General features: G+C 40.9%; 1 protein-coding gene across 15 annotated transcripts in view; it reads left to right on the top strand.

Annotated features, from left to right (window-relative positions):
• Positions 1–23,675, top strand: part of LOC140733005 (clathrin coat assembly protein AP180-like) — a 180,543-nt gene that overhangs the window by 18,019 nt on the left and 138,849 nt on the right. For 14 of the 15 annotated variants that reach the window (XM_073055753.1, XM_073055754.1, XM_073055752.1 and 11 more), the window contains one exon: positions 17,061–17,203. The exons of the other annotated variant lie outside the window; for it this stretch is intronic. In XM_073055753.1, the coding sequence (XP_072911854.1) occupies positions 17,061–17,203 (143 nt within the window). The remainder of the gene's footprint in view (positions 1–17,060; positions 17,204–23,675) is intronic. 15 annotated transcript variants of the gene reach the window in all.

Here is a 23,675-nt window from a genome sequence, read left to right on the forward strand (position 1 = left end):
AGCCGGAGGGTAGTGAATCTGCGTAACTCTTTGCCACAGGCAGCTGTGGAGGCCAAGTCTCCAAGGCAGAGGTTGATAGGTTCTTGATTGGTCAGGGCATGAAGAGATTCAGGAAGTAGGCAGGATATTGAGGCTGATAGGAAAATTGGATCAGCCATGATGAAATGGCGGAGCAGACTTGATGGGCCAAATGGCCTAATTCTGCCCTTATATCTTATAGTTTAACTTTCCATCAAAAAGGAGGTATGGGAGCCTCAGCACCTACACCAGCAGGTTCAGGAATAGTTATTACCCCTCAACCATCTGGCTCTTGAACCAGAAGGCATACTTCACTGACCCCAACACTGATCCCACAACCTGTGGAATCACTTTCAAAAGCTCTTCAAAGTATGCTCTCAATTCTATTGCATATTTTTTCTTTTCCATTTTATATTTGTAGTTTGTTGCCTTTTGCACATTGTTTGTTGTCTGCCTTTGTGTGTGGTTTTTCATTGATTCTGTTGTGGTTCTTTGTATTTACTCTGAATGCTGCAAGTAAGTGAATCTCAGGATTGTATATGGTGACATATGTATTTTGATAATAAATTGACTTTCAACTTTAAACCTTGAAGCCACTCTTGCTCCCAGAGATTCCTGTGCCTATCTAAACATCTCTAAAAAGTCTCTAATGTTTCTGCCTCTTACCACCAAACCAAGCAGCGCATTACAGACATGCACCACTCTCTGCGTAAAAGGAAAGAAAACTTGCCGCTCACGTCTCATTTGGAATTACCCAATCTCACTTTACGTGCCCTGTGATGTTAGATATATCAACTTGTCCCTTACGGTAAAATGAATGGAGTCATTAAATCTGGCATAGGGTATATTTTCAGTGTAAAGACTTGGTAATTGCAGGAAGTATCTCAACATTGGAGATAGAGAATGACTAGGAAGAATTCTCTGGAAATTCATGCAGATGCTACACATATGGGATGGGAATTAACAGTCTAACCCTCTGCACTCTGCTATTGTTTTCCATTGTACTATCTCAACGTACTGCTGTAATGAAATTATCTGTGTGAATGACATGCAAACCAAACGTCAGTACATGTGACAATAAAAAAAAATCAACTTATGAATTTAACACTCTTTGTAAAAACTATGTTTATGCACCACTGCTCCTGATAATAGAAAATCAGCTCAGAATGACAAATACATAAACCAATAGAAGGACATGCGGCTAGCATCATGTTCTGGAACAAAGTTAACTTGGTTATGGCTGGAACAAATGAAATGTTTAGAAATGCTTTTAACTAAAAGTGATCTTGCATAATTTCACGCTCTTTATCACATAGACACCGATTTGAGAACATCCTGGGTGATGTTGCTGGAAGTCTGTGGAAGAACATAAGGATATATTAATTGGAATAGACTACTCCGTTGCTCTGATAAGTAATATCATTCAATCAGAGTGATTCCAGGTACTTCTAACACAGTTAATTGGGACACGGAGGGACCTGTAAAATTTAAGCAGCTGCACCAATTAGCCGGAGTTTCATGGAAATAATTAAAAGGTATAAAAAAGACAAACTGCTGTTTAACTGAGTAACAATTTGCGTATTTAAATGAAATACAGAACAAATAGAACACCAGTACTATAACTGCGTATTGATTCCTACTGATTATCGATAAAGGAATTCATCTGCTGTGTTCTTTTGATTGAAGTTGTGAAATCATTTCATTTTCACTCCTGGCCATTTCTGGCATCACCAAGCCTGAATGCTTGGAACCACGGTGAGTAAAACATTTCCAAATTGTCTTGCTGCTAATTTCTCGTCAACTATCAGTAATAAATTTTACTGCTTTTTGAATACAAACACATGCAACTGACGCTATTTAGAAACTGATCGCGCTAAGCATGGTTTCGTGCCTAATAGCCACACAAGTGCACATAACTGATGCTAGTTTGAAACTCTTTAGCAACGTCTCCTGCTCCAATTAAGTGGCATTGTGTCCCAAATAAACAAAGGGAATCCTGGCTAGTTTCTTGACTTGCTTTTTCAAACTTCAAAGTAAATTTATTATCAGCATACATGTATGACACCATTTACATCCCTGAGATTCGTTTTCTTGTAGCCATGCTCAATAAATCGAATAGCCATAATAGAATCAATGAACGACCACATCAATAGGGTAAACAATCTGCATGAAAAAGACAACAAACTTGCAAATATAAAAAGAAATGGGGGGGAAAAGTAAGCAATGAATATTGAAAATATGAGATGAAGAGTCCATAGGTTGTGGGAACATTTTAGTGATGAGCAAGTGATGTTATCCCCTATGGTTTAAGAGCCTGATGTTTGAGAGTTAATAGCAGTTCCTGAACCTGATGTGAGTCCTAAGTCTCCTGTACCTTCTTCCTGATGGCAGTAGTGAGGAGAGAGCATGACCTGGGAGGTGGGGGTCTCTTAAGATGGATGCTGCCTTCCTGTGACAAAGTTCTCTGTATTTATGCTCAATGATGGGGACGGCTTTACTTATGACGGACTGGGCTGTATCCTCTACTTTTTGTAGGATTTTTTATTCAAGGGCATTGGTGTTTCCAAACCAGGCTGTGATACAGCCAGTCAATATACTCTGCATCATACTTCTATTCTAAGTTTGTCAAAGTTTTCTATGTAATGCTGAATCTTTGCAAAGTTCTAAGGAAGTAGAGGTGTTGCCTTGCTTGTTTCATAATTGCACTTGCGTGCTGGGCCCAGACCATGTCCTCTGAAATGATAACACCATAGAACCATTGAGCTATAGAACACTGCAACACAGAAAGCAGGCCATTCGACCCCTCCAGTCTGTGCTGAAACTTTATTCCACTAGTCCCATTGACCTGCCCCCAGTCCACAATCCTCTAGACGTCTCTCATCCATGTACAGTATCTATCCAATTTATTCTTGAGTGAACCAGCATTTACCACGTCAGATGGCTGCTTGTTCCACACTCCCACCACTCTGAGTGAAGAAGTTCCCCCCAGTGCTCCCCCCCCAAACCTTTCCCCTTTCACCCTAAAGCCATATCCTCTTGTATTTATCTCTCCTAATCTAAGTGGAAAGAGCCTACTCGCATTTACTCTGTCTATACCCCTCATAATTTTGTAAATCTTTATCAAATTCGCCCTCAGTCTTCTATGCTCTAAGGAATGAAGTCCTAACCTGTTCAATCTTTCCCTGTAACTCAACTCCTGAAGACCTGGCAACATCTTAGTAAATCTTCTCTGCACTCTTTCAATCTTGCTGATATCTAAATTCCATCTGACATTTTCTGGCCCATTTTTCCATTTGGTCCAGATCCCTCTGCAAGCTTTGAAAGCTTTCCTCACTGTCCACAATGCCTCCAATCTTAGAGTCATCAGCAAACTTGCTGATCCAATTTACCACATATCATCTAGATCAAGGAATTTAAAGCTGCTGACCCTCTCCACCTCTGATCTTCTGATGAGGACAGGCACATGGACCTCCTGTTCCCTCCTCAAGAGATTAATAATCAGCTCCTTGGTCTTACTAACATTGAGTAAGCAGTTGTTGTTGTGGCACCACTCAGCCAGATTTTCATTTTCCCTCCTATATGCTGATTTATCACCAGCTTTGATTTGGCCTATAACAATTGTGTTGTCAGCAAACTTGAATGTAGCATTGGAGCTGTGCTTAGCCACATAGGTAAAGTGAATAGAGCAAGGGGCTAAGTGCACAACCGTGTAGTGCATCTGTGCTGATGAAGATTGTGGAAGAGATGTTGTTGCCAATCTGAACTGACTGGGGTCTGAAGTGAGGAAATCTAGGATCTAGATTTCTAAACAGGAAAATATTCAACAACCAGAGGTGCAAAGGGACGAGAATCCTTGGGCAAGATTCCCTAAAGGTTAAGTTGCTTGTTGAGTCGGTGGTAAGGAAGACAAATGCAATATTAGCATTCATTTTAGAAGGACTAGAATACAAGAGCAAGGATATGAAGCTGAGGCTTTATAATGCATTGGTCAGATCGTTGTTGGAGTATTGTGAGCAATTTTGAGTCCCTTATCCTAAGAAATGATGTGCTGCCATTGAAGAGGGTCCTGAGGAGGTTCACAGGAGTGATCCCAGGGATGAAAGGGTCAGCGTATGAGGAGTGTTTGATGGCTGTATGTCTGTATCCGCTGGAGTTCAGAAGAGTGGGAAGGGGGTGGGATCTCATGGAAGCCTATTGAATTTTGAAATGTTTAGACAGGGTGGATGTGGAGAGGGTGTTTCTTATCATGAGTGAGTCTAGAACCAGAGAGCACTGCATCAGAACAGAGGTGAGAATGAATTTCTTTAGGCAGAGAGGGTGGTGAATCTGTGGAATTGGTTGACACAGATGGCTGTAGAATCCAAGTCATTGAGTATATTTAAAGTGGAGGTTGATAGATTCTTGTTTAGTTTGGGTGTTAAAGGTTATGGGGGGAAGGCAAGATGAGGGAGTTGAGTGGAATAATAAATCAGTCATGATGGAATGGAAGAGCCGACTAGATGGACCAAGTGGCCTAATTCTACTCAGATGTCTTATGCTTTTATAGCTAATATCCTCTAATCCAGGAAATCTGGTAACTCATCTGAACCTCCATGTTCCTTCCTGTAACCGGGTAACCGGAATTGCACACAATTCTTCAAGAGCACCTTAACCAAAGGTTTTATGCAACAACAAAATGACTTCCTTTACTGCAGACCCTTTGTGATGAAGGCAGACATGCCATATGCCACTTTTACCATTCTAGCTACTTGTGATACTGTAATCAAATGCTTTTTTTGTGGGGGAGGGGACTCTTAGGAATCCACGACCATTCAACGTGGACAAGAAACTGAGAACCTTGAGTCCTTGTATCCAGAGCACCCAGAAGCCTGTATTGCTTTTATGATGTTCTTCACCTTGGCTAATTTTTTTTTTTGTTTGCTCAAGATATCCTTCACAGGGGCCTTGAAAGGAACCACTGGCAGTACAAGTATTTAACATTTCATAAGTTGAAAAAGTATGAATGTCAGCAACAATATTTCCATAGTGGTTGCCGTGTTCAGGATTGGAGAACTCCAACTGAAACAATGGCAACTGGTTGCATCGCCATTTGGTACAGAGGGGCCACTGCACATGATAAGAAAAAGCTGCAGAAGGTTGCACACTCAGCCAGCTTCATCATGGGCATCAGCCTCCCCAGCATCGAGGGCATCTTCAAAAGGCGATGCCTCAAGAAGGAAGTATCCATCATGAGGAACCAGGGCATGCACTCTTCTCATTACCATCAAGGAAGAGAAGCAGAAGCCTGAAGACACACAGTGAACGTTTGAGGAACAGCTGCTTCCCTTCTGCCATCATATTTCTGAATGGATAATGAACTCATAGACACTACCTCACTGTTTGTTTTGCTCTCTTTTTGCACTACATATTTAATTTAATTTTAAATGTAGTGCACAGTTTTTTTTATAATTGATTTTTTTAATGCATTTTCTACAACACTACAAATAAAAAATCCCCCAAAACAAAGTAGAAAATTAGTACAGTGCAAGATAAACATACAATAGTAATATATACAAAAAAAGATAATTGAGAAAGCACCCAAATTGAAGTCATGTAAAGTTAGTATCCTCCCCAAGCCCCACAACAAAAAAAACTCCAGACCAACCAAGACAAAATGTAGAGAATATAAATCAGGACATTCAAACCCCCAAAACTGTAAATACACTTGAAAACAGAAGATAATAATGCCTACTACCAAAAAAAAAGAGCTAAAAGCAAGGGACTGAAAAAAAAACTTAATTAAGAGGAAAATTATGAAAATACTCAATAAAAGGTCCCCAGACCTTATGAAACTTTATATCTGAATTAAGAATTGAATAATGGATTTTTTCAAGGTCTAAGCAGGACATGGTATCGTTAAGCCATTGAGCATGTGTGGGTGGGGCAACATCTCTCCATCTAAGGAGGATTAGATGTCTAGCCAGGAGAGAAGCAAAAGATAATATTCGACATTTAGTTGAACTCAAGCGTATATCTGTCTCACCCAAGAAACCAAACAGAGCAATTAAAGGGTTAGGTTCTAAGTGGTGATTCAGAATACAGGATAAAGTTATAAAAACATCTTTCCAAAATTTCTCTAAGCTAGGACAGGTCCAGTACGTATGAATAAGAGAAGCCTCGCCACTTTTGCATTTATCACAAAGGAGACTAATATTAGGGTAAAATCGAGATAATTTAGATTTGGACATATGGGCTCTATGAACAATCTTAAACTGTAAAAGGCAATGGCCAGCACAAAGAGAGGTTGAATTAACAGATGCCTTGTGCAGGAAGGCACAGAGTCGACTGTACTTCCTTAGAAGGTTGGCGTCATTCAATGTCTGTAGTGAGATGCTGAAGATGTTCTATAGGTCAGTTGTGGAGAGCGCCCTCTTCTTTGTGGTGGCGTGTTGGGGAGGAAGCATTAAGAAGAGGGATGCCTCACGTCTTAATAAGCTGGTAAAGAAGGCGGGCTCTGTCGTGGGCAAAGTACTGGAGAGTTTAACATCGGTTGCTGAGCGAAGGGCGCTGAGTAGGCTACGGTCAATTATGGAAAACTCTGAACATCCTCTACATAGCACCATCCAGAGACAGAGAAGCAGTTTCAGCGACAGGTTACTGTCGATGCAATGCTCCTCAGACAGGATGAAGAGGTCAATACTCCCCAATGCCATTAGGCTTTACAATTCTACCGCCAGGACTTAAGAACTTTTTAAAAGCTATTATTAGTGCTTTTTGAGATAGTGATTTGGATGCATATCATATTTTTTTGCTGAGTTATGTATTGTATGTGGTTAGTTTTGCTACAACAAGTGTATGGGACATTGGAAAAAAGTTGAATTTCCCCACGGGGATGAATAAAGTATCTATCTATCTATCTATCTATCTAACCGATTTGAGAATCGAGTCCCAAATCTCATCAGATAAAGAGATATTTAAATCATGCTCCCAAGCCATTCTAATTTTATCCACAGGGGCACGCCGTAAAGATACTAATTTATCACGAATGAATGATATTAAACCTTTACCCAGTGGATTAATAGAAAGAAAGAAATCCATAGCATTTTTCTCGGGCATTTCAGCAAAGTTAGAAATTAAAGTATTGATAAAATGTCTGATTTGGAGACATCTTAAAAAAAATGGGCATTGGGCAGATTGAACTTAGCAGAGAGCTGTTGAAAAGATGCGAAGCGATTATCGATAAAAAGATCTTCGAAATTTCTAAAGCCCTTCCTATACCAATCATAGAATGTTGAGTCATACATAGTAGGTAAAAAAAGATGATTATGTAAGATAGGACTAGAAAGGGAAAAACCATAAAATTTCCTAAACTGGGCCCATATTCGCAAAGTATGTCTAACAAGAGGATTAACAATTAGTCTCGACAAACTACTAGGTAGTACAGAACCAAGAAGTGCAGAAATAGATAGATCTTTAGTGGAATTCAGCTCCATTGTTACCCAATTAGGGCACTCAGATTGACTACGAAAAAAAAACCAGAAGGTAGTGCAACGTATGTTAGCTGCCCAGAAGTAGCATAAATGAAAATTAGGTAAGGCCATGCCACCCTCTTTTTTAGATTTTTGAAGATAAACTTTATTAATTCTAGAATACTTATTCTTCCACAGATAGGACAAAATAATAGAGTCTAAGGAATCAAAAAAGGTTTTAGAAATAAAAATTGGGATAGAGTGAAGTAAATATAAAAATTTAGGGAGAACATACATTTTAACAACATTAATACGACCTACCAAGGATATAGATAGAGGTGACCATTGTGACAGACTCTGTTTTGTAGTGTATAAAAGATTGGCAAAATTTTCACGAAAAAGATCTTTAAACTTCCTTGTAACTGTAATCCCAAGGTAAGTAAATTGATTATGAACTACTTTAAAGGGGAGGTCACGAAATGCTAATACTTGTGCTTCTTTATTAATTGGGGAAAGTTCACTCTTATGTAAATTAAGTTTATAGCCAGAAAACTGGCTAAATTGATCAAAAAGTGAAAACATTGGAGGTAAGGATGTGGACGGATTTGAAAGAAAAAGTAATAGATCATTAGCATAAAGAGAAACTTTATGCTCAACACCCCCCCTCCAAATCCCAGTCAAATCAGGACAGCTTCAGAATGCTATCGCCAGAGGTTCTACAGTCAAATCAAAAAGAAAGGGACTTAAAGGGCAACCTTGACGGGTGCCACGTTTGAGGTTAAATAACTGGGATTGCTGAGAATTAGTCAAAACAGAGGCGGTAGGACATAGATACAGCAATTTGATCCAAGAGATAAAACTTTGACCAAAGTCAAATTTTTCTAAAGCAGCAAAGAGGTAGTTCCACTTTATACGATCAAATGCTTTCTCCGCATCGAGAGAAATAATGCATTCAGGAATCCCAGTTGAAGGTGAATATAAAATATTAAATAAACGCCCTATGTTTAAAAAAAGGAAGATGGTTTTTAATAAAACCAGTTTGATCATCAGAAATAATAGAAGGAATAACAGTTTCTAATCTATGAGCCAAGACTTTGGCCAAGATTTTAACATCAACATTAAGCAAAGAGATCGGCCTGTACGAGGAACCCTCTGTTGGGTCTTTACCCTTTTTTAATAAAAGAATAATACATGCCTCATTAAATGAGGGTGGCAATTTACCATAGTTAAACGAGTCAGATAGTACTGAGAGTAACTGAGGAGAAAGGAGTGAAGAGAATGATTTATAAAATTCTACGGGGAACCCATCAGGTCCAGGTGATTTGCCTGAAGACAGTGCAGAAATTGCAAAAGATATTTCTTCTGATGATGTAGGCTCATTAAGTTTTGCTTTAAAATCGGATGAAAGCGAAGGAATATTCAGATTATTTAAGAAAAGATCAACAGAAATATTCTCATTCAGAGATTCAGAGGAATAAAGCCAAGAGTAAAAATTTTTAAATACGTCATTGATTTCTAAGTGATGCGATGTAATATCCCCGTTCTCCTTCCGGATCTTTGTGATATGTTGTTTAGCTTTAGAACGTCTCAACTGATTAACTAGAAATTTACCAGATTTGTCACCGTGAATATAAAAGCGACTCTTACTTTCAAGAAGTTGGCGTTCAACAGGTTGAGTAGAAAGAAGGTCAAATTTAGTTTGAAGTTCTACACGCTTCTTATATAATTCAGGGTTATTAGTTTGAGCATACAATTGATCTAATTCCTTAATCTGATTAATTAGGTCTAATCGATCTATATGGGACTTTCTATTAAGATTTGCTGTATATGAGATTATTTGACCCCTCAAATATGCTTTCATGGCATCCCAGACAATCTGGGATGACATTTCAGATGATGTATTAGTGTTAAAATAAAAAGTTATCTGATCCTTAATAAATTTTAGAAAATCATCGTCCATTAATAAAGTCGGGTTAAAATGCCAATGTTTATTCCTCTGAGGGAGACCAGGAAAATTTAGAGACAAAGTAATTGGAGCATGATCAAAAATCAGTATACTCTGATAATCACAAGAATGGACAAATGAAATAAGTTGATTATCAATTAAAAAATAGTCAATTCTAGTAAAGGTATGGTGAACATGTGAAAAAAAGGAATAATCTCTCTCAGTAGGATGAAGGAAACGCCATATATCAGAGATACCATAATTAGAAAGAAAAGAGTGAATAGCTAAAGCAGATTTAGTAGGTGATCTAGTAACAGAGGATGATCAATCCAAATTGGGATCTAACCAACAATTAAAGTCGCCACCCAGTATAAGAGAATATGAATTTAAATCTGGTAGTGAGGAGAAAAAATGTTCAAAAAAATTAACATCATCAAAATTGGGAGCATACAGGTTTACTAGTACAACTTTAGTATTATATAATTGACCAGAAACGATAATAAAACAGCCATTTGTGTCAGATATCTTATTATGGAGTTCAAAAGGAATATTTGAATTAATAAGGGTGGAAACCCCCCTAGCTTTGGCGGCAAAGGATGAATGAAAATGCTGACCCGCCCACTTTGACAAAAGCCGAGAATGATCAAAACTACGAATATGAGTTTCTTGAAAGAAAGCAATGTCAGCTTTGAGTTGCTTAATATGGGAGAAGACCTTCCTTCTTTTAACAGGATGATTCAATCCCTTTACATTCCAGCTCACAAATTTAAGTGTATTAACCATTATCAATTGTTAGTACATAAAAGGTAGTAGGCATATATAAAATCATAGTGCACAGTTAATTGAACTATTGGTTAATCAAGGCAGCTGCTTATTTGGGAAAACTCCTAAAGAACAAGAATGAAATGGAAAAATAGCTGAGATTCCCTTTCAACACATACAAAGTGCCGGAGGAACTCAGAGGTCCTGCCGAAGGTTCTCAGCCCGAAATGTTGACGATACTTTTTCCCACAGATGCTGCCTGGCCTGCTGAGTTCCTCCAGCATTTTGTATGTGTGTTGCTCGAATTTCCAGCATCTGCGGATTCTCTCTTGTTCAAGATTCCCTTTGTTTATTTAGGCTGCTATGCTACTTAATTGGGGCAGGAGACCATTGCAGAACATTTTCCAGCTAGCTTCAGTTGTGTGCACTTGCGTGGCTGTTAGACACAACGCTATGTTTTGAGTGAACAGCTTCTAAATATTGTCAGTTGCGTGCATTTGTGTTTTTAAAAAAATTAGTGATTTCTTTGTCACTGATAGTTGGCAAGAAATAAACAGTTAGCCAATTCAGAACTGTTTTACTCATTGCAGTTTCAAGCATTCAGGCTTAGAGATGCCAGAAACAGTTGGGAGTAAAAATGAAATTATTTTTCTGCTTTAAGTTAGAAACTGAAGGATTTGAAGGTGTTGACAATCATCTTCAGTGCTACAATGGAAATGAAGATTTGGTGGATGCAATTGTCAACAGCATTGTATGAAGGCAGTCCATTATCCGCACTAGTTGTTTGCAATGATTTTGTTCATTTACAGTCAAAAGAATGTGACGTGGATGAGTTCCTCCATTGATAAGTACTATGAACTAATATACAGTTTTATAGTATTGCAGTAATATTGGCAGTGTTCTAATTGGTTCTGTATTTCATTTAAATAATTTGTTACTCAATTTGTCTTTTTTTAATATACCTTTTTAACTATTTCCATGAAATTTTGGCTGCTTAAGATAGCTGCTTAATTGGGCCAAAATGTACTGGTCCTGATGTGTCCCGATTAACCAGAATCCAACAGATTTCACATCATATGCCAGTGCTATTAAACTGGATTCTGATTCTGACAATTGACTGCAATTTTCTTCTGCTGTCATGAGCAGATGTTGCCTTTGCTGGATTGAGAGAACTGTTTCACCCTTTGCCCAGGTTGTTCCACATAAAGGGAATTGGTGCTTTCCTTTTATGCCACATCTTTTTGTGAATGCAGATCTTTTTATTTAGTATCTTGCGAAATCTAATGCAAAATTTTCTATAAATTAATTAGTTGATGGGTTTATCACAGCAAGCTGGCTACCCATGCATGAAGTAGTATTGGAGCAAGGGAAACCTACTATCGAAGATCAGATAATGCAAGTTCCTTTGTAGTTTGGGAAAGAGGGTGCAGTTTAAGACTGTTGTTTTGTCTCTTCTGCACTTAAGGGTGCAGGGCAAGTATGTAAGGAAATTTTTGAAAGTTGCTGGATCAATTAAACTCAATTAGAAATCAAAATTATTTGGATGCTTAGAAACATGCAGTACAAATGCAAGGATGCCGTGGTAGCACAGTGGTTATTGCAACACTATTACAGTTATGGACACCAGAGTTTGGAGTTCAATTCCAGCACCATCTGCAAGGAGATAGTATGTTTTCCATGTCACCATGTGGGTTTCCTCCAACGGTCCAAAGACATGCCGGTTAGTAGGTTAATTGGTCATTGTAAATTGTCCTGTGATTAGGCTAGTGTTAAATAGGTAGGTTACTGGACAGCGCAGCTAATTGTACGGGAAAGGCCTGTTCTATACTAAATAATAAAAAAAAAACTTTTCAACTTAAATTACTGGTTAGGCTTACATCTAAATAATTCCAGCCACTAGCTGTTGAGGTAAGTTGTTAAAGCCAAGGGCAGAATCCAGAGGTTTGTGTGATATCAACACAAGTAGTATAGACAGCAAAGAAAATTAGACTGTTCTTGGACCAGAGAAGACATTAATGGGGGCTAGATGTACTCTGTTTCATGTAGGATTTTGCTAGAGTAGATGTAACTTCCATTGGCGTGAAGGCTCTTGATAAGCAGCCTTAGAATTTATTGGACACTTTACATTTTTTGTATGAAAGTCAGATGTGAGACGAATCTTTTTGGATAGAAAGTTCTTGTATGTCGCACCTTTTCCCAAAATGGAATGAGTAGATTTGGATATATACTTTAATGGAAGCTAGTTTTAGGGATGAGTGTAAAGGTAGATTTGATGGGCAAAATGGCCTGACTGATCCATGGATGCTGATTCTGATGGTCTCTGTATATGAGCTGCTAATGATTATATCTAGTTACCCAAATCTTTTGCACATTTCCTTTACAGCAGGATTCTATAAAGTATTTGTTTCATGATTCAGGTGAAATGATTTAATTTGCCAAATGAAATCTACAAAGTGCTTATGAGAAACTTCCTGTTCCCATATGAACCGCTAGAAATTCCTCCTAATTGCTAACAGGTGCCACGGTAGTGTAGTGGTTAGCGCAACACTGTTTCAGCTCGAGGCGTCGGAGTTCAGAGTTAAATTCTGGCATCCTCTGTAAGGAATCTTTGTACATCCTCCCCATGGAATGTGTGGGTTTCCTCTGGGTCCTCCAGTTTCCTCCCACAGTCTAATGATAGGTTAATTGGTGATTGTAATTTGTCCTGCGACTAGGTTAGTGTTAAATCGGCGTTGTTGAGGGTTGCCTGGAGGGTGGTGTGGCTTGAATGGCCTATTCTGCGCTCTTTCAATAAATAAATAAATACATCAAAGTAGTCTGCAAACTGATTTATTAATTGTAATTCAAACATTTACGTGGCATAAGTCTGAGGCCCCTGCACATCCCTGGTGAATGTCTCTTGTCACATTTTAGACTATGCTGCTTCTAATGTTACTTACTGCCTTGCTCCCAACTAATTAGTAACAGTTTCAAAGTATTGCTTAAGTGCACTAATAGCCTGTCTAAATAACCAAATTTTAAAGAACTTGTGCTGATCGCTGCGGTAGGCATGAACCTGAAAAGAGCATCACACTTTTTAAACTTAGCCACCTTCAAAAGTTAAAATTGTTCCAATTAAGTATTGGAATCAAAGATAATTTTGTAATTAAGTTACAAATTTTCAAAGGAAATAATTTAATAGGTTGTTTAGTGCATTGACTTCTGTAATGTTCATTTTAAAGGATGAATTCTGGTTAATTTTGGTTAATTCAGGTTAATTCTGTTCAAATTAACAGAAGATGTTAATTCTGTTACATTTTTTTGGCAATGAGCCTTCAGAGATTTTATTAGAATATTTGACATTGGGAATATGGGTGGTTGTATAGGTATTTTGTAGTGAATTTTGTGTCCATATCAGCAGAATTAGATTTCTTGTTTATAAGAATGGTTGTCTGTGGTTTGAAGCAACACTGGGAATGATGCTGAATAGCTGCCTTGGAAGTCATTGTCTTCAGTCATTGATATTGGCGTGAGGCTGGAGTTGCATTTGGGTCATATTAGATAAAAATCAGCAGGTTTCCTCAGAGTTTTGCGAATCTGTTGAATTGGTAAATTAAGAAGTTTATTGGTTGCTCCTACAAAATCAGTGAGTAACTTGGAAATAATTTTTTTTTAATTCCAAGGATTTGTCCATATCCATCATCAAGGGCCCTGCCATCCAGACCATACTCTTCTTGCAGCTGCTGTTGGGAAGGAGGTCCAGTCATCTTAGGTCCCACACCACCAGGTTCCAGAACAGTTATTACCCCTCAACCATCAGGCGCTTGAACGAGCATCACCTCAACTCTAAACTGATTCCACAAGCTATTGACTCACTTTTAAGGATTCTACACCTCATGTTCTCAGTGTTATTTATTTACTTTTTAAATTTATTTTTATTTTTGTATTTGCACAGTTTATCTTTTGCACATTGGTTCTTTGTCATTCTTTATGTGCAGTTTTCATTATTCTGTTGTATGTTTGTTCTACTTTGTATGCCTGCAAAAAAATGAATCTCAAGGTGATTTATGGTGACTTATAGGTACTAAAAAGTGAGAGTGCCTGCCTCAAAGACTCGTTCAATCTGTTCCATATTCTGACAACCCTCGGGGTGAAAAATATCTGAATGAAATTGAGCCAGTGGCATGGCTCCTTTATGAATCTATTAGTATGTTTTGCCCAACACAGATCCTCTGAGATGTCGATGCCAGGAACCTAAAGCTGCTTTATTCCACTGACCCCTCAATAAGGACTGATGTATACAGTCAGCCCTCCTTATCCGTGGGGGATTGGTTCCGGAACCCCCCGCGTATACCAAAAAACACAGACGCTCATGTCCCTTGTATAAAATGGCGTAGTATTTGCATATAACCTACTCACATCCTCCCGTATACTTTAAATCATCTCCAGATTACTTATAATACCTAATACAATGTAAATGCTATGTTAGTAGTTGTTATACTGTATTGTCTAGGGAATAATGACAAGAAAAAAAGTGCACACGAGGCACGAGGCGAACAATGCTCAAGCAATGAGTGCTGGAGAGAGAACTTCCGTGTTTTCCCGATCCGCAGTTGGTTGAATCCGTGCATGCGGAATCCGTGGATAAGGAGGACCGACTATATTATGACTTATTCTTCCTGAAGTCTGCAGTGGTGTTGTTGATTTTGAGTGTGAGGCCTCAGAATAGAGGGACGTTTGCAGCGCAGTACAGGCCCTTTGGCCCACAATGTTATGCTGACCTTTAACCAACTCCAAGATCAGTTTAACCCTTTCATTCTACATAGCCCTTCATTTTTCTATCATCCATGGATCCATCTGAGTGTTTCTTAAATGTCCCTAATCTATCTGCCTCTGCCATCATCCCTGGCAGGGCATTTCATGCTTTTACCACTCTCTGTGTTAAGAACTTAACTCTGATACCCTCCTCCATACTTTCCTCCAGTTACCTTCAAATTATACCCTCTTGTATTAGCCATTTTTGCCCAGAGTAAAAGTCTCTGGCTAGCCAGTTTATCTATGCCTCTCAAGTGGCAAGTAACACTTGAGCCACGCAAGTGCCAGGCAATGACCATCTCTAGCCATTGTCCCTTGACATTCAGTGGCATCACCATCACTGAATCCCCCACTATCAACATCCTGGGGGTTACTATTGACAGGAAACTGAACTGGTCCAGCCATTTAAAAACAGTGGCTACCAGAGCAGGTCAAAGGCTGGGAATCCTGCGGCGTGTAACTCACCTCCTTACTCCCCAAAGCCTGTCCACCATCTACAAGGCTCAGGTCAGGAGTGTAATGGAATACTTGCCACTTGTCTGGATGAGTGTGGCTCCATCAACACTCAAGAAGCTTGACACAATCCAGTACAAGGCAACCCAGTTGATTGGTACCCCTTCCATAAACATCCAGTGCCTCCACCATCAATGAACAGTTGCAGCAGTGTGTACTATCTACAAGATGCACTGCAACAACACACCAGAGTTCCTAAGGATGAGAACAGCAGATACCTGGGAACACCACCAGTTGGAAATTCCCCTCCATGTCGCTCATCCTGACTTGGAAACATGTCGCAATTCCTTCATTGTCGCTGGGAATTCCCTCCCTTACAGCACTGTGGGTGTACCTGCATCTCAGGGACTGCAGTGGTTCATGAAGGCAGCTTGTCACCACCTTCTCAAGGGGAACTAGGGATGAGCAATAAATGCTGGCTTAGCTAGCAAAACCCACATCCTGTAAATGAATACATTTTTAAAAACAAATCATCTTGTCCAACTCTTTCAAGTTACATCTCATCCTCCTTTACTCCAAAGCAAAATCCCCAAGCTCACTCAACCTATCTTCAAAAGATATGCTATCTAGGCCAGAGAGTATCCTATTAAATCTCCTCTGCACCTCTCTGAACCTTCCACATCCTTTCTACAATGAGGTGACCAGAATTGATCACAATGTTCTAAGTGTGGTCTAACCAGGGTTTTATAGAGTTGTAACATTATTTCATGGCTCTTGAACTCAATCCCCTGACTAATGAAGACCAACACACCATTTGGCCTTCGCAGCAACCTTACTAACTTGTGCGACAACTTTGAGTGATCTATGGCTGTGGATCCCACAATCCCTCTTCAGGCCCTTCAGCCCACAATGTTGTGCTGACGTTTTAACCAGCTTTAAAATCAATTTCACCCTTCTCTCCTGCATAGTCCTCCATTTTTCTATTATCCATATGCCCATGTAAGATTTTTTAAATGCCTCTGATGTATTTGTCTCTGCTACCACCACTGGCAATGCATTCCATGCACTCACCACTCTTCGTAAAGAACTTGCCTCAGACATCGCCCTGATACTTTCCACTAATCACCTTAAAATTATGCTCCCTCATATTAGCCATTTTCACTCTGGGGAAAAGTCTCTGGCTGTCCACTCAATCATACCTCTTTTCATCTTGTACATCTCTATTAATTCACATCTCTCCTCCTTTGCTCCAAAGAAAAAAGCCCTAGCTTGCTCAATCTGTCCTCAAAAGATTTGCTCTCTAGTCCAGGCAACATCTTGATAAATCTCCTCTGCATCTTCTCCCTTAACTCACAATGAAATGAGGGAGCTTCTAATTTTACTGTTTCCCACAGCCTCTAGATATACCCACCTGCATTATGGGGAAAGGAGAGAGATGAGAGAGGGTGATTTTATTTTAAATTTGTATATTATAGAAATAAGGTTATAAACGTGTTTCTTTATGTTGTGTTTTCAAATTCTTACCTTGTACTCCAGTGTTTTTCACACAATAAACTACTCACTATGTTTTAAGTTGCAAAATCTAATTCAGAAAGTTCGTTTTGCTGGATATATCTGAATTTCATCTCTTTGCTTTTCAGATCTTATACAAGCTACGAATGAGACCAACGTTAACATACCTCAGATGGCTGACACTCTATTCGAGCGAGCAACAAACAGTAGCTGGGTAGTAGTATTTAAGGCTTTGGTTACCACGCATCATTTGATGGTCCATGGCAATGAGGTACAGTTAAATTAATTTAATGCCACTGAGAACTGAGTAATTTCTAAGTAGATTTATTATCAAAGTATGAATAGAATAAGCAACCTTGAGATTCATCTTCTTGCAGGCAGCCACAAAACAAAGAAACACAATAGAATCCACCAAAAACCCATATAGCAAAGACAATCAAACATGTGTGAAAAAAGAGCAAATTGTTCAAACAATTAAAAAGTAAACAAGTACTATATAGACCAAAATCGCAGTCGCTGAAAGTGAGTCCACAGCCTTGAAGCCAGTTTAGCGCTGAGGCAAGTGCAGCTGGTTCAGGAGCCTGAATGGCCACAGGCCACAGCTGCAGAATCAGTTGGGCTCTGAGGCGAGTGAAGCTGATCCAGGAGTCCGATGTGGCAGGGCAACAACTGCTCTTGAACCTAATGGCATGGACTCAAGACTCCTGCATCACCAGCTCGATGGTAGCAGCGAGAAGACACAGATGGGTCCATAAGGCCATAAGAACCGGGAGCAGAATTAGGCCATTTGGCCGATCGAGTCAACTGCAGGCAGGCAGAACAGGCTCAGGTGGGAGATCCTGGCTGTCATGAAGTAGTGAACTGAACACTGGTTCCCATTGGAAACAATATTCAGAGATTATGGGTGGGAAGGGTGACAAATGAAGAAGCAGTCGCTCTTCATTGCTGGATCTAAATTATAAAACTTCCTCTCTAGCAACATTGTACTTCCACAAGTAGGGCTGCAACTGTTCAAGAAAGTGGCTCACCATTGTTTTCTTGAGAAAAATTGGTAATGGGCAATAAATAATGGCTTTGTTGTTGATCCCAATGTCTCAGAGCAGCAATCAGAGAGAAGGTCCTACAAATTGGGCCATTTGGGTGGAGCTCAGAAACACAATGGGCAGCCTCTTTGCTGGTATACTACAGATCTCCTTAAAGGTGGCAGTGTATAGAGGAGCAGGTACGATCTGAATCAGAATATCTCGTGAAATGTGTTGTTTTGTGGCAGCAATACAGTCAAGTCAAATTTATTGTCATTTATTTATATACATGTATATAGCATATATAACCATATAATGTATGTAGAAATGAGACAGGGTTTCTCTGAAGCAGGGTGTAAAGCACAGTAGTACATATAACATACGATAACTTATGAAGGTAAGGATAAAATCTGCAGATGAATCATGCATAAATAACAAACTAAAGTGCATTAATATTAAATATTACAAGGTACAGAACAGATTAACCAGTGACACTTCGAATACGAGGTGGCTAGGAGTTCAGGGGTCTAATGGCCCAAGGGAAGAAACTGTTCCCCATCTTGACTATTCTTGTTTTTATGCATCGGAGTCTTCTGCCTGGTGGTAGAAGGTCAAAGAGGGTGCCCCCTTTTCGTGGACACCCCTCTCTGGTCTTCTGCCTGCTCTGCGTCTTTTTATTGCTAACTGCCGATGGAACATCAACTGTCTCGACTTCACCACACTTTGTTCCAATTCCAACCTCACTCTTTCCGAACACTCTGCTCTCCACTCCCTCCGCACCAGTCCTAACCTTACCATAAAACCCATTGATAAGGGGGGGGGGGGGCGCGCTGTAGTAGTCTGGCGTACTGACCACTACCTTGCCGAGGCACAGCGAGAACTCGCTGATACCTCCTCTTATTTACCCTTGAACATGACCCCACTAAGGAGCACCAGGCCATTGTCTCCCATACCATCACCAACCTTATCAGCTCTGGGGATCTCCCATCCACTGCTACCAACCTCATAGTTCCCACACCCCGCACTTCCCGTTTCTACCTCCTACCCAAGATCCCCAAACCTGCCTATCCAGGTAGACCAATTGTTTCAGCTTGCTCCTGCCCACCGAACTCATTTCTGCATACCTCAACACTGTTTTATCTCCCCCCCCCACCCCCCCGTTAAATCCCTTCCCACCTATGTTCGTGACACTTCTTATGCTCTGGATTTTTTCAGTGATTTCAAGTTCCCTGGCCCCCATCATCTTATTTTCACCATGGATGTCCAGTCTCTATATACCTCCATCCCCCACCAAGAAGGTCTCAAAGCTCTCCGTTTCTTTTTGGATTCCAGACCCAACCAGTTCACCTCTACCACCACTGTCTGTCTAGTTACTCTTAATAATTTCTCCTTTGGCTCCTCCCACTTTCTTCAAACTAAAGGTGTAGCCATGGGCACCCGTATGGGTCCCAGCTATGCCTGCCTTTTTGTTGGCTATGTGGAACAGTCCATGTTTCAAGCCTATACAGGTATCCGTCCTCCACGACTGCATTGGCGCTGCTTCTTGCACGCATGCTGAGCTGGTTGACTTCATCAACTTTGCTTCCAACTTCCACCCTGCCCTCAAATGTACCTGGTCCATTTCTGACACCTCCCTCCCCTTCCTTGATCTCTCTGTCTCTTTTGCTGGAGACAGTTTATCTACTGATGTTTACTATAAGCCCATGGACTCTCACAGCTACCTGGACTATTCCTCTTCCTACCCTGTTACTTGTAAAATGCCATCCCCTTCTCTCAATTCCTCCATCTCCACCGCATCTGCACTCAGAATGAGGCTTTTCATTCTAGGACAAAGGAGATGTCTTCCTTTTTTAAACAAAGGGGCTTCCCTTCCTCCACCATCAACTCTGCTCTTAAATGCATCTCTTCCATTTCATGCACATCTGCTCTCACCCCATCCTGCTGCCACCCCACTAGGGATAGAGTTCCTCTTGTCCTCACCTACCACCCCACCAGCCTCCGTGTCCAACATATAATTCTCCGTAACTTCCACCATCTCCAACGGGATCCCACCACCAAGCGCATCTTTCCCTCTCCCCCCCCCCCCCTCCCCACTTTCTGCTTTCTGCAGGGACGCTCCCTACGTGACTCCCTTGTCCATTCATCCCCTATCCCTTCCCACCGATCTCCCTCCTGGCACTTATCCTTGTAAGTGGAACAAGTGCTACACCTGTCCTTACACTTCTTCCCTCACCACCAGTCAGGGCCCCAGACAGTCCTTCCAGGTGAGGCGACACTTCACCTGTGAGTCGGCTGGTGTGATATACTGTATCTGGTGCTCCAGGTGTGCCCTTCTATCGTCCAGTGGCAATAACATCAGCCGTTATGAAATGCTTTGAGTGGCTGGTCATGGAACACTTTAAAGCCTTTCTCTCAGCTACACTGGACCCTTTCCAGTTCACTTATCACTCAAATCAATTCACTGACGATCCAATAGCCTCTGCCCTCCACTCAGTCCTGCGTGAGACCCACTGAACACCTACGCTCTGTTTGCCAGAGGAGGCAGGATCTCCCAATGGCCACACATTTTAATTCCACGTCCCATTCCCATTCCGTTATGTCAATTTATGGCCTCCTCTACTGTCGAGATGAAGCCACACTCAGGTTGGAGGAACAACACCTTGTATTCCATCTGGGTAGCCTCCAACCTGATGGCATAAACATTGATTTCTCTAACTTCCGTTAATGCCCCTCCTCACCTTCTTACCCCATCCCCTATATTTTAATTTTAATAATTTTTCTCTCTCTTTCCTTCTCACAATAAGTCCTTGCCTGTTCTCCATCTTTCTCTTCTGCTCCCCTACCCCTTTCTTTCTTTCAAGGCCTTCTGTCCTATGATACTCCCCTTCTCCAGCCTTGTATCCCTTTTGCCAATCAATTTCTCAGCTCTTAGCTTCATCCCTTCCCCTCCTGTTTTCTCCTATCATTTTGGATTTCCCTCTCCCCCTCCCACTTTCAAAGCTCTTACTATCTCTTCTTTCAGTTAGTCCTGGTGAAGGGTCTCGACCCAAAACGTCAACTGCACTTTTTCCTATAGATGCTGCCTGGCCTGCTGCATTCCACCAGCATTTTGTGTGTGTTGCTTGTTACAGTTTGAGCTGGATTCTGCAACACAGTCGTGTCAGCAGCAGTGTGAACAGCAGTGGGCTGAGCACATAGCCCCGGGGAGCGCCAGTGCTTAGCATAATGGGATAGAGACATTGCTGCCCACACGGACTGACTGGCCTTACTGTTAGAAGTCCAATATCCATTTTCAGAAAGTGGTGTCAAGACCCAGCGAGGACAGTTTCCTCACCAGTTCCTGGTGTATGATGGTATTAAGTGTTGAATTGGGGTTCATAAACAGCAGTCTAGCACAAGACCCCATTTTCCAGGTGGGACAGGGTGGAGGGCAGAGGCTATTGGATCGTCAGTGAATTGATTGGAGTGATAAGTGAACTGGAAAGGGTCCAGTGTAGCTGAGAGAAAGGCTTTAAAGTGTTCCATGACCAGCCACTCAAAGCATTTCATAATGGCTAATGTTAATGCCACTGGACGATAGTCATTTAGGCAGGTTACTGTCACTTTCTTTGGCACTGGAGTGATGATTGCCACCTTGAAAACCAAGGGGACAATGGACTGTTCCAGAGGGATGTTGAATATATCCGTCAGTACCTCCGTTAGCTGGGCTGTGCAGTCTTTCAGAATCCAACCTGACAGCTTTGCGTGGGTTGACTCTGGCCAGGGTCTTCCTCATTTCAGCTTCAGCCAGATGGTGTGTCTGCTCCCCTGTGGGGGTGGGGAGCCTTCCTCGCCAGCACTTTGTTCTGTGCGTTAAACCGTGTGTAGAAGACATTCAGCCTCTCAGGGAATGAAGCATTCTGGTCACTGACATGCAGGGTACATTTGTAGTCTGTAATCCTTTGAATTTCCTGCCACATGTGCCTCATGTCCCTGGTATTGCAGAAGTGGCTGTAAATACTCTTGAGAATACTCCCATTTTGTCTTTCTGATGGATTGCACAGATGTTGCATCCCCCGATCTAAAGGCAGCATCGCAATACCTCAGCCATGCACAGACCTCTGTAGTAAAAAATGGTCAGGTAGTGTTCATGGAATCATTGTCCCTTCAGAAATCTGATGGCGGAGAGGAAGAACCTGTTCCTGAAAAGTTGAGTGTATGTCTTCAGGCTCCTGTACCACCTGTTTGATGGTAGCCATAAATAGAGGACATGTCCTGAATGTTAGGGATCCTTAATGATTGGTGCACCCTTTCTGAGGCATCACCTTTGGTAGATGTCCTCGCTCGTCGGTAGGCTAGTGTCCATGATGGAGCTAACTGAGTTTACAACTTTCTGCAGCTGTTTCCGATCCTTTGCAGTGGCCCCTCTATACCAGATGGTGATGCAACCAGTTAGAATGCTATAAGAGTAAAATAACTATATTTGTATGGAATTTCAACTTCTCCAGTATTAAGTGGGATCATCTTACAGCATTTTGTACTCCTTTACACTTGTGTACTGAATGACAATAATCAGTCTTGAATCTTGAATGTTGGTGTTCAAGATTCAGAGAAAATGGAATAAGCAGTTGGCTGTGTATTCCCCTCCAGAGATGCTGCCTGACCTGCTGAGTTTGTGCAGCGTTTTGTGTATTTTGCTCTGGATTTCCAGCATCTGTACAATCTGTTGTGTTTATGTTGTTGAGAGAATAGAATATTTAACGTGCATACCTTATGAGTCAGTATGTAGCTAGACCTATAAGATCTTGGGGAATGTAGCTAGACAAGTGGCTGAAGTGTCAGTAGGAGAGCTTTTTGGTGATACTGTCCATAATTCTCAGGTAGTTATGGAAAGAGATGAGTTGTCTAGAAGTTAAGGTCTTGAATTTTGGGAATAGGAGGATGATATTGATCAGTTGGCAAGATACTCAAAGTGGGTGGAATTTTGTCCTGATCAGAGCAATGTGATACACTTTGGGGCGGCGAGATTGTATAGTGGTTAGCAGAACACTTTACAGTGCAGGTGACCTGTGTTCAATTCCTGCCACAGCCTTTAAGGAGTTTGTAGGCTAGAATTGCTGGGTGGCATGACTCGAAGGGCTGGAAGGGCCTATTCCATGCTAAATCTAAATAAATAAATAAAATGTGACATGTTTCTATGAAATACAGGGTCCAGGAATGTATGGAGGAATAAAGGGACTTTAGTGCACAAGTCAAAGTTCCCTGAAGATGGCAGCACAACAAGATAAAGAGTTAAAGAAGGCATATAACATATTTGCCTTCATTGGACAAGATGCAGAATGTAAGAGCATGGTGGTTGTTACATCTGATGTACCCTGTGCCATTCAGGTCACCACACTATAGAATGGGCGTTATTGCACAGGAGCGTGCATTGAAGATTCCATTATGAGGAAAACCTACGAAAGATGACTTTAAGAGCTGAATTTATGAAGAACTTTGATATTATTAATAGTGGGGAACCTCTCCTCAATGGTGTCTGGATGGCATAATTTTGGGATGAAGAGCTAAGGAATTTAGAGGGTGTATTGTTATGGTTCATTATTATGGACATGGTGAGCTGAAGGCTTGCTTCTTTGCTGTATGACTCTACTTATGAGTCTCACTCAATTTAAGTGCAGACCTTCAAGCTTGCTCTTACTCCTGGGTGCATGCTTGACTGCTTCACCTTGTGCCTTCCTCCTC

Source organism: Hemitrygon akajei, chromosome 9 (assembly GCF_048418815.1).
Source record: "Hemitrygon akajei chromosome 9, sHemAka1.3, whole genome shotgun sequence".
Lineage (NCBI taxonomy): Eukaryota > Metazoa > Chordata > Chondrichthyes > Myliobatiformes > Dasyatidae > Hemitrygon > Hemitrygon akajei.